This window comes from Tamandua tetradactyla, chromosome 8, assembly GCF_023851605.1.
Source record: "Tamandua tetradactyla isolate mTamTet1 chromosome 8, mTamTet1.pri, whole genome shotgun sequence".
NCBI classification, from domain to species: Eukaryota; Metazoa; Chordata; class Mammalia; order Pilosa; family Myrmecophagidae; genus Tamandua; species Tamandua tetradactyla.
This window is the reverse complement of record NC_135334.1, coordinates 75,628,287-75,644,134: the sequence shown is the minus strand read 5'-3', so window position 1 is coordinate 75,644,134 and position 15,848 is coordinate 75,628,287. Positions and strand designations below refer to the sequence as shown.

Here is a 15,848-nt window from a genome sequence, read left to right as displayed (position 1 = left end):
TCATGCCAACATCACCCTAATACCAAAGCCAGACAAGGATACCTCAAGAAAAGAAAATTTAAAGATCAATCTCTTTGATGAATATAGATGCAAAAGTCCTCAACAAAATACTTTCAAATAGACTCAAATAGGATTGTTGCAGTTTTCCATTGATTTTAATCACAGGGCATGGTAGTACCAAAAGACACCCTAGGGGATCTCTTACAATCCAGGAAAACTCTTCTTTACCTCCATTGTGTAGTTGCAGTCCTATTTCCCTCTGGTAGTCAGGGTCAATCACCCCAGCCAATAATGTAATCCCCTTCTTGGCTTGTTGATCCAGGGGCATGAGGAGCCCAAAGTGACCAGGTAGCAGCCTTAGATTCCAGTTCAATGGAATCATTGTTGTTTCTTCTGGTGGAAGCACTCCCCCTTTTGGAACTAAAACCTGTAGACCAGCAGAGCTCAGGGTCAGAGGGACAGGAAGCAAAAGTTTTCCTAGTGGACACTAGGGGTAACAGTGAGTGGTATTTCCACCCTTGGTTCCTGTACCCATGGGTCCTGGCTATGAGAAAAAGAGCACCATATAGCGGATGCTGATTCAGAGCATACACAGCTTCCTGGGGAACATTACCCCAGCCCTTCAAGGTTTTGCCTCCGTAATTGAATTTTCAAAAGGACATTCCACCATTCTATCAAATCCTGCTGCTTCCGGATGATGGAGAACATGGTAAGACCAGAGAATTCCATGAGCATGTACCCATTCCCACACTTCATTTGCTGTGAAGTGTGTTCCTTGATCATAAACAATGCTGTGTGGAATACCATGACAATGGATAAGGCATTCTGTAAGCCCACACATGGTAGTTTTGGCAGAAGCATTGCACACAGAGAAAGCAAACTCATATCTATTGTGTCTATTCCAGTTAGAACAAATCACTGCCCCTTCCATGAAGGGAGTGGTCCAATGTAATCAATCTGCTACCATGTAGCCGGCTGGTTACCTCAGGGAATGGTGCCATATCGGGGGCTGAGTGTGGGTCTCTGCTGCTGGCAGATTGGGCACTCAGCAGTGGCTGTAGCCAGGTCAGCCTTGGTGAGTGGAAGTCCATGTTGCTGAACTGATGCATAACCTGAATCCCTACCACCATGACCACTTTGTTCATTAGCCCATTGGGCACTGACAGGAGTTGCTGGGGAAAGAGGCTGCGTGGTATCCACAGAACGGGTCATCTTATCCACTTGATTATTAAAACCTTTCTCTGCTGAAGTCACCTTCTGGTGCTCATTCATGTGGGACACAAATATCTTCATGTTTTAGCCCACTCGAAAAGGTCCATCCACATACCTGTTCCCCACATCTCTTTGTCACCAATTTTCCAATTATGTTCTTTCCAAGTCCCTGACCATTCAGCCAAACCATCAGCAACAGCTCATGAGTCAGTTGTTAATGTATACAGTGTATCTAACAACAACCAGCCAACATCTCTGTACCTCCTATTTCCACAAAACTCTGTAAAGGTGTCAAAAACATTATCCCCCAGAGCCCGGCTTCATACAAGTGAAGCATCAGAAGAATCGAATGGTGATATTTTGACTATTTCTTTTGCCAGCTCACCCCATGTATTGGCAGTATCATTCTGATTATAGGAATCAGAGTTCTTAGCGCTTTTGAGTCCAGTCAGAGTAGAAAACAAACCATGAATACCCATTTTTAAGATCCTATTTCTTAAGAACCACTTCTGGTACCGAGTTGTATTATTTAAGGTTCTCTAGAGAAACAAAATCAATAGGAAATATCCGTAAATACAAAATTCATAAAAGTGTCTCATGTAACCATGGGAACATAGAATCCAAAATCCGTAGGGCCGGCTGTGAAGTTGATGACTCCAGTGAAGGGTCTGGACAAACTCCACAGGAGAGGCTCACCAGCCAAAGCAGGAAGAGAGCCTATCTCTTCTGAATCCTCCTTAAAAGGCTTCCAGTGACTAGATTAAGCATCACACATTGCAGAAGACACCCCCCCCCAACCTTGGCTGATTACAGATGGAATCAGCTGTGGTTGCAGCCAACATGATCATGATTTAATTCTATGATATGTCCTCATAGCAACAGACAGGCCAGCACTTGCCCAGCCAGACAAACAGGTATCACCACCTGGCCAAGTTGACATATGAACCTGACCATGACAGTAGCACATTACCTAATTTAACTTGTATGGTCAGTTTAGTTAACATCATAAGTAGGTGGAATCTTGAATAAGGCATGAGATCTTGTTGGTTTGTCCAGGTTAATGATGCCCCAATGTATCCGAGAGTAAAGTGGGCAGTGGATAAAGAAGTATTTGCAAAGTCCTCTTGGGGGAATGGGAAGAAAGGAAGAAATATTCAACTTCCCCATTTAGAGTATTTCTGATACTATCACAAGCAGTGGGAACAACCAAATCAATATGCTGAGCCCTTGATCTTGGGGGTCACCCCTGTGAAACTTACTCCTGCAAAGGATAGACTAAGCCTACTTAAAATTATGCTAAGAGTCACCCCCAGAGAACCTCTTTTGTTGCTCAGATGTGGTTTCTCTCTCTCTAAACGAACTTGACAGGTGAACTCACTAACCTCCCCACTGCTGGGACCTGATTCCCAGGCAACATGGTACAGAACTCTAGATTCACTGGGACCAAGCATCATAGGATTGAGAAAGCCTCCTTGATCAAAAGGGGGAAGAGAGAAATCAGACAAAAATGAACTTTCAGTAGATGAGAGATTTCAGAGTCAAGAAGTTATTCTGGAAGTTATTCTTATGCATTATATAGCTATCCCTTTTTAGTTTATGGTGTATTGGAATGGCTAGAGTAAAGTACCTGAAACTGCTGAGCTATGTTCCAGTAGCCTTGATTCTTGAAGACGGTTGTATAATGATATAACTTTTATGATGTGACTGTGTGATTGTGTAAACCCTGTGTCTGATGCTCATTTTGTATAGGGCATTAACAGGTGATTTTTAAAAAGTGGATTAAAAAAATCAGTAACTAATGGGCGGATGTGCTGATTTGAAATTATTTATGTACCCTAGAAAAGCCATATTTTAATCCTAATCACCCTTGTGAGAGCAACGGTTTCTTCTAATCCCTATTCAGTATTATAGGTTGGAAACTTGATTAGGTTATCTCCATGGAGATGCAAGTCAATCAATTGTGGGTATTAAATTTGATTAGGTGGAGATGTATCTCCACCAATTCCAGGTGGATCTTGGTTAGTTTACCTGGATCCTATAAAAGAGTAGACATTTTTTGGAGAGAATACCTTTTGAGAACAACAAGAAACCTACAGAAGAGCCAAGCAATGCTGCAAGACCTAGAGAACCACAGAGTCTACCAGTCTGCAACCTTTGGAGATTCTGAGAGAGCAGAGATTGCTGCAGAACCATGAAGCAGAGAGTCCACCAGCCAGCAGCTTTTGGAGATGAAGAAGAAAAATGCCTCCCAGGGAGCTGGAGAGGAAGCTAGCAGATGATGCTGTGTTCACCAAGTGTCTTTCCAGATGAGAGAAAAACCCTGACTGTGTTTGCCATGTGACTTTCCACTAGAGAGAGAAACCCTGAACTTCATCGGTCTTCTTGGATCAAGGTATCTTCCCCTGGATGTCTTAGATTGGACATTTCTCTCTTTAACTGGGACATTTCCACAGCCTAAAATACTGTTAATTTGCAACTTATTAATTTCCTCTTTATAAAAGCCATTCCATTTCTGGTATAGTGCATTCCAGCAGCTAGCAAACTAGAACAGCGAATAAGGGATAAAATAAATTGGGTATATTGAAATAGTAATGGTCAATGAGTGGGAGGTTAGGGGGTTATGGGATGTATAAGTTTTTTTTTTCTTTTTATTTCTTTTTCTGGAGTGAAGCAAATATTCTAAAAATGAACATGGTGATAAATATACAACTATGTGGTGATATTGTGAGCCATTGATCGTACACCATGTATGAATTGTATGTGTGTGAAGATTTGTCAATAAAAATATTTTTAAAAAGCAAGCAGGAGTGGCCTGCACGGAGCCTAGAGGTCAATGATTGTCCACCACAGGGTGGGCCTCAGGGTAGGGGAAGTAATCACCCCATCGGGTGCGAGAAAACCAGGCCGACAGTGACAGTGTTTGGCAGGCCCACCAGTGTGGCAAAAAGCTGATCAGCTATTCCCCCACGTGCTGGCCAGCTCCCCAGTCACCCAGCAGCCCGTCAGCTGCCGCTAGCAGCAGCCCCCTTGTGGAGCAGCCTCCCTGCTGAGCACACAAACCTCTAGTCACTCTGGCCAGGTGGGACAGGCTGAGGGAGGAAGAGACTCCAGTGCCATCTGCTGGCCAGACATGGCTGGGAGTTCAGGTTGGGTCTTCTGCATCGTAGGCAACCACTCTGCCACTGGAGTACCCATGTACCTGGCCTACCTGATAATAGACCCTTCAGTTAGCCTGTATCCCCTACGTGAGATCTGGACCTTGATTTGGCAGAGAATAACCAACAAAGTGTAAAAGAAAACATTCAGCAAAAACTAAGTAAGTACAAAACTTTACAAGCGTGAAGGATACCAACTTGCATAATAACCATATCAAGATAAGCAAATGTCCAGAATACAACAGAAAATCACAAATGAAGATCCAAGCAGAAATGGCCCAGCCCAGCAACCAAATCAAAATTCCACAGGGGCACAGAATATGGAAAAACTACTCAAGGATATTTTTAAAGAAATAAAGAATATTAGGAAGACATTAGAAGGATATAAAGAAGAATTTGGGAGGTTAAACTGTATGATTCTGTTATTATGACTCTGATAGGGCTGCCAGTGTTTAGGAACAGCTAGAAGGAAAAATCTGAGTTAAGGGCATGTAGCCCATGACAAACTCTGGGAACTGTTCTGTAGCTGCTTGTTATTTTGAAAAATGTTGTCTTTTTTCTTTCTTTTCTTTGTATATATATATGTTATATTTTACAACTAAAAAAATGGTTTTAAAAAACTATAGGTAGTTATAGTAATATTAGATAAAATAAATTCCTGAAATCAAAACTTTGAAAATATTTAGTAACATAGCTCACTACTGTAACAAAGTCAATATTTGTAATAACTTTTTACTTGATATTTTTAGAATGTAGAGTTTGATAGTTAATCAAATGGTATTTAAGATATTGTTTAATATTTAGAGTTCAAGTAACTCCGATATCTGTATTTATAGATTTTTTTTCCTTCTTTGCTTTAATTCTAAATTGGTTTATGAAACATATTATACAAACAGGCTTTATGTTGATTACTTAGTTTTTTTAAATATGCCTATGGATAAGCTAACTAACATATCCATTTTATGTGATTAAGATTTCCATAAGGTAATGGCAAAAATATTTGTATCTTCATATTTTCCTGAAATAAGGGAAATATTTAGTAACATACTTAGTAGCAAATATTTAGTAACTAAGATACTGGAGACTAAAAGAGATATCAATGTAATGATTCAGCATTCATAGTCATTTGTTAAATCCTATCTTCTATATATAACTCCACCATTACCTTTGATCTTTCTATCCCTCTCTGTAGGAGTGTTTGAGCTATGGCCATTTGTCCGGCATGGATGAGACAGAGGTCACATGCTCACTACAGAGATAAAGCAAAACTGTTTCTATGGGAATAGCCACCTGATGTCCAGAAAAGACTAAAGTGTTGCAAAGCTGCTTGAGTCTGGGGCAGAAGGAGGCCTTGGGAAACATGTATAACTTTTGACTCATCAGCCACAAGGAAACAGATGGTTCAGCTCCTGCTTCCTCTTTCCCCTGTTCTTTAGTTACATTTTTTACTTTCTTTATCTCACAGCCCTATAAAATAAACAGTGCTGAACCTCTCTGGGTCTCTGAGTCTCCATCCCAGCTCAGAGCCCCACCTGGCCCCAGTTTTAATTATATCTTAGTCTCTTGTGTTTCTTTCTCAATTCCCTGTCACCTCCCTTCAGTCCTGACACTGAGCTGCACTGCTCGTGGCAGCATGTTGGAAGGGGCTGTCAATAATATGGAGTAGGGAGATGGAACTATCTGATTTCTGGAAAGGCTGGGCTGCCCCCTAGGTTTCAGGACTTATCTGGTCCAGGGACACATTTGGAGTCTGCAGGATTCTGGAAAGTTACCCGAGTGCATGGAACCATTGTGGAATCTTATATATTGCCCTAGGTGTTCTTTAGGATTAGCTGGTATGGTTCTGGCTGGGGTTTGTCAGTTTATAATAAGTAGCAATGTCTAACTGAATCTTGCGAAAGAGCAACCTCCAGAGTAGCCTCTCAGTTGAGTTTGAACTCTCTCTGCCACTGATAACTTTATTAGTTACACTTCTTTTCCTTCTTTTGGTCAGGGAGGACCAGGCATTCGTTTTCAATACTTAGAATTTAAGAACTTTGCTAACTGAATATGTAGATTTTTTTCCTTGTTGCCTTAATTTTAAATTGATTTATGAAACTTACTGTGCAAATACAGGCTTTACAATGATTATATGGATACTTTATTTAAATTTGCCTATGGTTACGCTAACTAAAATATCCATTTTTGGTGGTTCTAACTGTATTGTTTGTTTTCTTAAATAGAAAAAAGGTGGGCTGTATGGGGAAAGGTATGGACTCTTTGTAAAAGAAAAAGAAGTGTCTTCATATAGATTATGGTGGTGAAGGCATGGTTATTTACTTAGGTTGGATTGTATGATGTGTGAATAGAACTGTTTAAAAAGGAACAGAGAGAAACAAGTGCTAGAGTAAATGCAGAGAAAGAGATGTATCTATTCCCTGTCAGTAGGGAAGCTGAGAGTTGCAGCCCCTCTGGAGGGCAGTGTGGTGGTGCCGGAGGAGGCTAGGGGTGGAGTTGCCATATGCTCCTGCAACCTCATTGCTAAGTATATAACTGGATGAACTGAGAGCCGGGACAGGAATGGACATTTGCGTACTGGTATTTATGGCATGAGGCATGCAACTAGGTGAAAGAAACTTGAGGACAATATGTTGAATGAAATGTCAGAAACAAAAAGACTAATATTATCATGCCTCACTCATATAGACTAACTATCATAAACAAACTCAGAAAATTAAAGTAGAGAGCATGTGTTATCAGGTTGGGTCCTATTGTAAAGGGTCCTAGATTGTAAACTCTTACAGCAGTCACATCTATTCTGGAGTCATAATTGCTATTTCTAAATTCTGAGATACTGAGCTGTTTTGTGTATAACCTGGCCATTCCGTGAAACTGCTGGTATTTATGTGACAGATGAGGCTTAGAGTTAGAGCTCTGAAACTATGTAAGTCAGCAGTATCCCATAGAGCAATTGTTAAAAGAGTTGAAAAAATGGCCAATATCCAACTAGAGATATGAATAAAGCTAATCTGGATAGGACTAAGATAAATCAGAATACAGTTTAAAGGATGATATGGTCCCTATTTTAAAACTTTAACTTCTGTGTGAGACCAAAGATATTCATTTTGTGCAAGATTTATATTTGGGGAGCACATGAACTAATTTAACTTGTATGGTTAGTTTATTTGAATACCATAATTACATGGAATCTTGAACAGGATGTGAGATCTTGTTGATTGGAGAGGGTAGTGTGATGCCCTGATACATCCCTGAGTAAACTAGGCAGAGAATAAAAAAGTATTTGCAAAGTCTGTGTCATGGCCACGTTCACATGTTTTCACTTGCCCTGTTTTCTGGTTGGGCAAGTGCTGGCCTATCTGTTGCTATGAGGACATTTCATGGACTTAAATCATGACCACGCTGGTGGCATCCACAGCTGCTTGCATTTGCAATGAGCTAAGGAGAGTGTCTCTTCTGAGTCCTCCTTGAAAGCATTCTAGTGTTAGATTGTCACTCATTGCAGAAGACAGTCACGCTTCCTGTTTCAGCCAGCCAGCCTCTCCTGAGAGTTTGTTGAGGAACTTCATCAGAACTGCCAGCTTGTGGCCGGCCCTACAGACTTTGGACTCTGCATCCCCATGGTTAAGTGAGAAACTTTCATAAAATTTACATTTACAGATATCTCCTGCTGATTCTGTTTCTCTAGAGAATCCTAGCTAATATAGTCCCCTTGGCAGACTGGGGAGAAAGGAGGAAATATTCATTTTCCCCATCTGGGGAATTCCTAATATTCTCACAAGTAGGGGGACAACCAATCCAATAGGCTAAGCCCTTGATTGGGTTTTGCCCCTATGAAGCTTATTCTTGCAAAGGAGAAGCTAAGCCTATTTATAATTATGCCTAAAAGAGAACCTCTTTTGTTGTTCAGGTGTGTCCTCTCTCTCCAAGCCAACTAGGCAGGTGAACTCACTGCCCTCCCCGCTACATGGGACCTGACTTCCAGGGGTGTAAATCTCCCTGGCAACATTGGACAGGACTCCTAGAATGAGCCAGGACCTGGCATCATAGAATGAGAAAGCCTTCTTGACCAAAAGGAAGAAGAGAGAAATTAGATAACATAGTTTCAGTGGCTGAGAGATTTCAGAGTCAAGAGGTTATCCTGGAGGTCATTCTTATGCATATATAAATATACCTTTTTAGTTTGTAGAGTATTGGAGTGGCTAGAGTGAAGTACCTGAAACTGTTTGTGTTAGTTAGTAAGCTGCCAGATTGCAATATACCAGAACTGGAATGGTTTTTAAAGGGATGAATTTAATAAGTTACCAGTTTGCAGTTCTAAGGAAGTATAGCTGTTCAAATTAAGGCACCAACAAGAGGTTATCTTCACTCAGGAAAGGCCAATTGGTCTGGAACACCTCTGTCAGCTGGGAAGTCATGTGGCTGGCATGTGCTGGTCCCTTGTTCCTGGGCTCTGTTGCTTTCAGCCTCTGTTCCTGTGGGGGTTCCTCACTTTACTTATCCAAGGCTGGCTTTCATCTCTTGGTTTCCCCTGGCTCTCTCCAGATTCTGGTTTGCTTAGCATCTAATGATGATGTCTGTTCGGCACCAAGCATCTCCAAACATCTGTGTCTCTCTTCTTCAAGTGTCAGCTGTGCTGTGAAATTTCTGTCAGCTCTGAGGCTTTTGTCATTTCTGTCATTTCTGACTCTCTCCAAAATGTTTCCTCTTTTAAAGGATTCCAGTAAACTAATCAAGACCCACCTGGAATGGGTAAAATCACATCTCCATGTAACCAAAAGGTCATACCCACAATTGGGCATGTTGTATCTCTGTGGAGATAACCTAATCAAAAGTTATTGCCCTATAGTATTGAATTAGGATTAAAAGAAACTGCTATCTCCATGAGATTGAATGAGGATTAAAACCTGGCTTTTCTGGGATACATATCTTCAAACTGGCACCCTGTTGAACTGTATAGTTATATAGATTTTATAATGTGACCATGTGACTGTGAAAACCTTGTGTCTGATGTTCCTTTTACCCAAAGAATTGACAGAAGAGTAAAAAATAGGACAAAAAATAAGTAAATAATGGGGAGGATAAGTGGTAAAAAACAAATTGGGTAGATTGAAATACTAGTCATCAATGAGAGGGAGGTATAAGGGATATGAGATGTATGAATTTTTTCTTTTCTTTTTCCTTTTCTGGAGTGATGCAAATCTTCTAAAAACGGTCATGGTGATGAATACACAACTAGGTAATGATATTGTGAGCCATTGATTGTATGCTTTGGATGGACTCTATGTGTGTGAAGATACCTCAATAAAAATACATTTTTTTAAAAAGTGGTCCAGAAGGAAAAGAGGCAGGGAACCATGTTGAGGGCAGAGTGCCTGTACTGTGCGTTGTCGTGATGCCTAGGGTGACACCTCTGACTTGGCATGTACTATATCACTCAAAATAAGGTAGGGATGAGCTTTGCCCATCCTTATTTTACTAGCAAAGAAACCAAATAGTACACTGCCTGAGACTTGTAGGGGAGAGGATACTAAAAGGGAAAATACTTGGAACCTGTAAAAGGAAGAACAGTCTGGAATATCTAGGGCCAACAGCACTCCCTCACCCCTCCACAGGAAATTCAGTCTCCACATTTTTAAGCAAGATTGATTATAATCTCTTAAAAACCCAAACATTGGAGCCTCTACTGACTGTGGGTGCTAGGTACTCGTAAATAAGCACACATTGCTTCATGTGATAGGGCAGAGGCTGTGTCTGAATATGTTGTGGAACGCACAGAATTTTCTGTTTGGGCAGGGAACCAAGTCATGTTGGGGAATATATAGTTCAATAAATATTTGAGTACCAACAACAGATGCACGGAATACCACCGTGAATAAAACAAATCTGGCAGGGCAGACTCCTACTGGAAATGTTTACAATAAATTTGTATATTATGTGGACATAGGACTATACATTTGCCTATGCATTTGTCTCTGTTGATCAGATAATTTAATACATCGAATATTGATTTCATGCTCATAGTCCATTCTTAAAGGTTGATATGGTGAAAGAATAATGTGCATTTTCAAAATGGGAATCTTATCAAATATGCTTAACCACCTCATGATCTTGTTTTGTTAGGGGGTTGCAAAGGAGAAGAGTTTCTTCTTACTGCTATTTTGGAACTCAGTGCATCATTATCACATTTTTAGAGGCCGATTCCTACTCCACTGATACTCTTGATAGATAAACAAGTCAATATTAGCAACAGGATGAATGCCTAGTTGTTAAACAGATCTGTTTGAAAGTTACCACGAGTGCTGATGTGTACAGGACTCCAGTTTCAATAGTACTTAGAAGTACCCCCTTAAAATTATGTAATCATAAATTTATCACTAACTGTGTAAATTTTTTCAGTACAAACAATATATCAAATGTTGTGTTAAGTGCTTTCCATTTATTACTTCACTTAACTATGGTGCTTTTTTTTAATTTAAGTACCCTCCTGCCCCTGTGCCATCAGTAGAAAGGACCTTGGCAATAGACAGATAGAAGGACGTAGGTGTATCTTAAGAACTTTGTAACAGAGAATGTACTGGGTGTCCAGAATGAATTGGAACCAGACACCTAAGCTCAAAGTTTTTTCACTCCATTTCATTAATAAGCTTCTCTTGTGTGGACCAGATTTCTTTTTCTAAATGTATGTGTTGTAAAGTAGCCACCATCCATGACCCCAAGTGTGTATCTCCTCAGATAAACTAGTTACATTTTTTAATGGAGGAAGACTTTGGTCCAGGAGCGAGCATGTGACCCCAGCTGAGTGGATTCATTAGTGGGCCAGAGGGCAGGTTGTATACTAACAACTATTTCCCTATAATCCCATGAGGAGGGGACAATTTTGAGAAATGCAGACAGGTATGTAGAGACCAAACAATTTTTTTATCATGCAAAGGGATAAGATTAGGCCGGAAATATGGGTCAGAAGTTAAAGAAAGATCACCATCCCATATTATCTGACCAAACCCATCTCATTCAGATAGCCACTATTTGAAACTATAAAAGTGATGTTAGAAAATCAAAATCATTGCTAGAAATTGAGAATTATGCAAGGTTATCCTTTGCAGCTTCAACTTACAATCCCTATAGCTCCTAGGTGAACTGAACCAGTTCCACAGATCTCTAATGCTTCTTTGAAGCTGACTGGAATGCTCAAGATCTGAACAGATTTTGTGTTCCCAAACCCAGGTTGGAACAGTCTGAGAGGCAACGCATCAGCAGACTCCATGTTTGCTCCCGTATTTGTTTGGTCTTCAGGCCATAGATGATGGGGTTTAAGGTGGGTGGAATGACCAGGTACAAGTCAGCTAGCAGCACTTGGGTATACAAGGGCACTATGTCTTGCCCTAGCCAGGCCACATAGATGGAGGCCATCCCAGGCAGGTAGTAGAGAGCCATAACCCCTATGTGGGAGCCACATGTGCTTAATGCTTTCAACTGAGCATTCTTTGAGAAGCTAAATGCAGCCTGAAGAATCAGTTTATAGGAGGCACCAATGAAGGCCATATCAGATCCCACAATAATAGAGGAACCAATCAGACTGTAGAGACTGCTGGGCATGGGGTTGCCACATGCCAACTTGGCCACAGCTATGTGTTCACAGTAGGAATGGAGAACCACATTGGAGCCACAGAAAGGTAGATGACTCACCATCCAACTCAGTGGAGTCATGAATATGATGGCTCTGATGATGATGGCCACACTCATTCCCATCATCACATGAGGTGAGAGAATTTTCTTGTAGTGTAGGGGCTTGCAGATGGCTACATAACGATCAAAAGCCATAGCAAGCAGCAGACCTGTTTCCACAGCTGTGGCTACATGGACAAAAAACATTTGAATGAAACAAGCATTAAAACTGATAGAACTGTCTCCTGAGTAGAAGATGTTCACCATCTTGGGTACTACAGAGGAGACCATAATAATATCTGTGGCAGACAGGACACACAGGAAGTAGTACATGGGCTCTTGTAAGGTAGAATCCATCCAGATTACAGCCACAACGAGGGTGTTTCCTAGCAGAGCCACAGAGTACACGGTGCTCAGTGAGAAAGCCAACCATAGATGTGAGGCCTGCAACCCTGGGATGCCCACAAGGAAGAAGGTGTCAGGGGTTTCCATTGTGTGGTTGTAGGGTAGCCCCAGCATCACAGGTGAAACTGCTTTCCTGTCAATGCACAAAGTGATGTAAGAAAATGATACAGTCCTACAGGACTTGTTCCCAACTGTAGTGTTCAGAAAGCCTGGTCATATTCTCAGCTAAATGGACTATAGTGTCAGAAAATTGACTTTTGACAGAATATTTGTGCTCTACCTTCCATCTTCTTCCACCTTCTTTTCTGTATTAACTTCTGTTCATCTTTCAAGCACTATCTCCTTTGGGAAGCCTTCTCTGCTCTTTCTCCTCCTGCATCCCATACCCAGGTTAAGTTAGGTACCTGTCCTCAGAGCTTCCATGACACCTCCCGTGCTGACCTCTGAGGGACCTAAACTAACAATTCCAATACAGTGTGGCGAGTGTTGCCACTCCCCGGACTCTCTTTGAGTTTGTGGTATGCACTGAAATGTGTGTCTCTTGTTCACTGCCTTATACCAAATGTGTTATCTGTAGTTGTGGTACACAAGTCCATTAAAAGATGCATGCACACATTATAGTAAACAGTTTCCACTGAATGAATGTGCAATCAGAGGACATAATTTATCTTTCATCTTTACATTCACAGTTTCTAATACTTAAGAATTGCTGAAAGAAACAAAACTTCTTAAGATCAAACGTGTCACATTTTGCATCCTCAAAATTATGCCTAGACAAAACATGAAAGGAACATTGCTCTGGTTGAAGAAATAGATGAATGGATTTAGAAAACTAATCACTAGAGGACATATTATCAATTTCCATAGGAGATAAACTCCCTCTGGAGATATAATTTCTACCTTCTCCACATTTGAGCCTTGGTTTTCTACTGAAGTAGATTAGATAACTACAAATAAAGCTTTGGGGTTATTTGTAGTTATACAAATAATGTAGTTTATAGCCGACCTTCCCCCACTATAGGTTTCTAAGGTTCTTCAGTATGGCCAAATCCTTCTCGATAAACTTCCAAGGTATTTCAGACATCAAAAATGCTTTATTGTTTAGAAAAGAAAGCACTCTTTAATGGACACAATATGTCTAGTACTGTGTTGAAAGTCTGGTATGCACAATCTGCGCATTTTATTTCATTTGTAAAACACGACAGATATACCTTCCATACAAGACAATTGGTATAATTAAAATAAGATTAAATATTTTGTCTGAGATTACATAGCAAGTAGATGGTAAATTTGAGATTCAAATCCAGGTCTTTCCAGATCCTATTATCACCTGTGACCCCCATTTGTGGTCATCCAGGCAAAATTGTTAGTTAAGGTGACAACTATAGATACTGGCAAAAAAATTAAATGTTTGGGGTCTTACTCAGCCTGTACTGGGAAGATGGAGAGCTACTACTCTGCACTGCCAGGAATAAAATCCAACACATCAATTTCTGATTATCACTGCATTCACCCTCCATCTACCTCATTTATATGTTACCATGACACATAACGTGATATATCCTGCTTGAGCAAACCTGAATATCAGGGGTCAGCATTAAACCACCATTCCTTTCCTGTGTGGTATCTGTTTAGTTACTTCCTCCTTTGGGTGGATAGTTTTCATGATTTCTTATGGTATTTAGGCATGTCCACATTCCTCCATCCATCTGAGAATTTTCTTTTATAGGGTCTTCTGCCTCTGGTAGTATTATTCAGTCTTGAGGACATTGGTTGAACTTCTTTAAGGAACCCCTAGTTTCTTTTTCCTTGACTATGGCATAGAAATCCTACATACTTCCGTGTACCCACTTAAAAATATTTATTGGTCCATCATCACGAAGCAGAACAGCAAAGTGGCTGAGAACATGGTTCTTGATTCACATTCTCTAAACTGAAAATCCTGCTCTGTCACTTACTACCTTTTTTTCCTTGATTAAGTTATTTAAGCTCTAAACCTTAATTTGTTCATTGATAAGATGGAAATGGTGGCCCCTATTTCATAGGGATGTTTGAGATTTAAATGAATAACTATGTATAGGTACTTATACATAAGGTTCAACAAAAATGAGCAAATTAAAAATGAGATTTATTTCCCCTTGCTTAATCCTATAGTCCTGAATTTCTCCAAATAGCATACCCACATGGGTTAGTATCACTTTGGAGACCCAGAATTTAAGAAGCATCTCAGCCCTGCATTGTATGAAGCCTTTCCCTTGTCCTCCCACAATTACTGAAAAATCACTGATGATACCTCACTCACAGGATATACCACAAGGTACTTCTAATCTAACTCAGATGCAGAGTTCCCTTCCTTTTTCAATCTGTTCCATTATAGGGCAGTTGTCAAGTTTAGGGTTTTTGTTTTTGGTTTTTGCTTTGCCTCTTCTGTGAGTAGTCGCCCTAATTTGCCCACAATCCATCACTAATAAAAAAGTTAGAGTGATTAACAATTCTACTGCCATGTAACAACTGTTGCCAAATTGAAGTAGGATTAAGAATGGGATGGAAGTGGATACGACAAATATCCTGTCTTCAGGCCAAATCTCCTTGCTTCAGCATTTTTCTCTGACCATCATACTATCAGAACATTTCAGTTCCTGGGTAAGGGTACTGGACATGTAGATTGGTCCCAGACTTGTACTCAAGGTGTCAGGTATGGACCAGATCATAGTAAGTACAATTCATCATCTCCTTCCTCAAACCCTCACTACCCTATTGTTGCATCTCTGAAGGCCTGGTTAGCCTGGAGAGTCACCACACCAATTGTGTGACTTGTGTTGACTTTACAATAGTCACATACATCTCAAAAACCATTTCCTAGATGTCCAGGCAAGTTTAAATGAAGGATGCCTACTTGTCAATCTTTAAGACTAGCCTACCCTTAGCTATCACTTCCTGTTCCTCCACTTACTGGGGCTTCCAGGCTGAGAAGTTCCCTTATCCTTACCCTTGAACACTGTCTCTACTTATCCTTTTTAAATGTTTCACTAGGGATGTGGCCCCTTCCTGAATAAGTGAGTAGATCAAATTGATGGAATTCTGGCCTAAGGATTGAATCTGCTACAGTAAACATCTTCTCTGTTAGCTAAACTAACACTAGGCAGACATTCAACTGGTCGTCAATCCTAACCAGTGGCATACATTTGCTCTTTCAATTTACCTTCCATAAAGTCTGAGCACCGATTGACTCCACATCCCAGTACCAACAACGACATTGGTGGAAGTCCTCAGGAGTCTCCTAAAAAGCCAAATTCCTAAGAAATTTTTGCAAACTGAGGTCTTTCCTGAAACAAATAAATGAAACCCCAAAATGAGAAATGCCTTATAATGGAATAGACTGAATAAGGTATGAGCTCCATATTGTGGTCA

At 40.5% G+C, this 15,848-nt stretch overlaps 1 protein-coding gene across 1 annotated transcript; it reads right to left on the bottom strand.

Moving 5' to 3' along the window:
- Positions 1 to 11,555: 11,555 nt before the first annotated feature.
- On the bottom strand, positions 11,556 to 12,618 carry LOC143645142 (olfactory receptor 52I1-like). The gene has a single exon (XM_077114722.1). It carries the CDS (start codon positions 12,549 to 12,551, stop codon positions 11,556 to 11,558), a length of 996 nt encoding a protein of 331 aa, XP_076970837.1. The 5' UTR covers positions 12,552 to 12,618.
- Between the last annotated feature and the right edge of the window lie 3,230 nt (positions 12,619 to 15,848).

What these genes read in the sequence shown, in the direction of transcription:
- LOC143645142 (XM_077114722.1), bottom strand. Translation starts at nt 12,551, where the DNA reads ATGCTGGGGCTACCCTACAACCACACAATGGAAACCCCTGACACCTTC.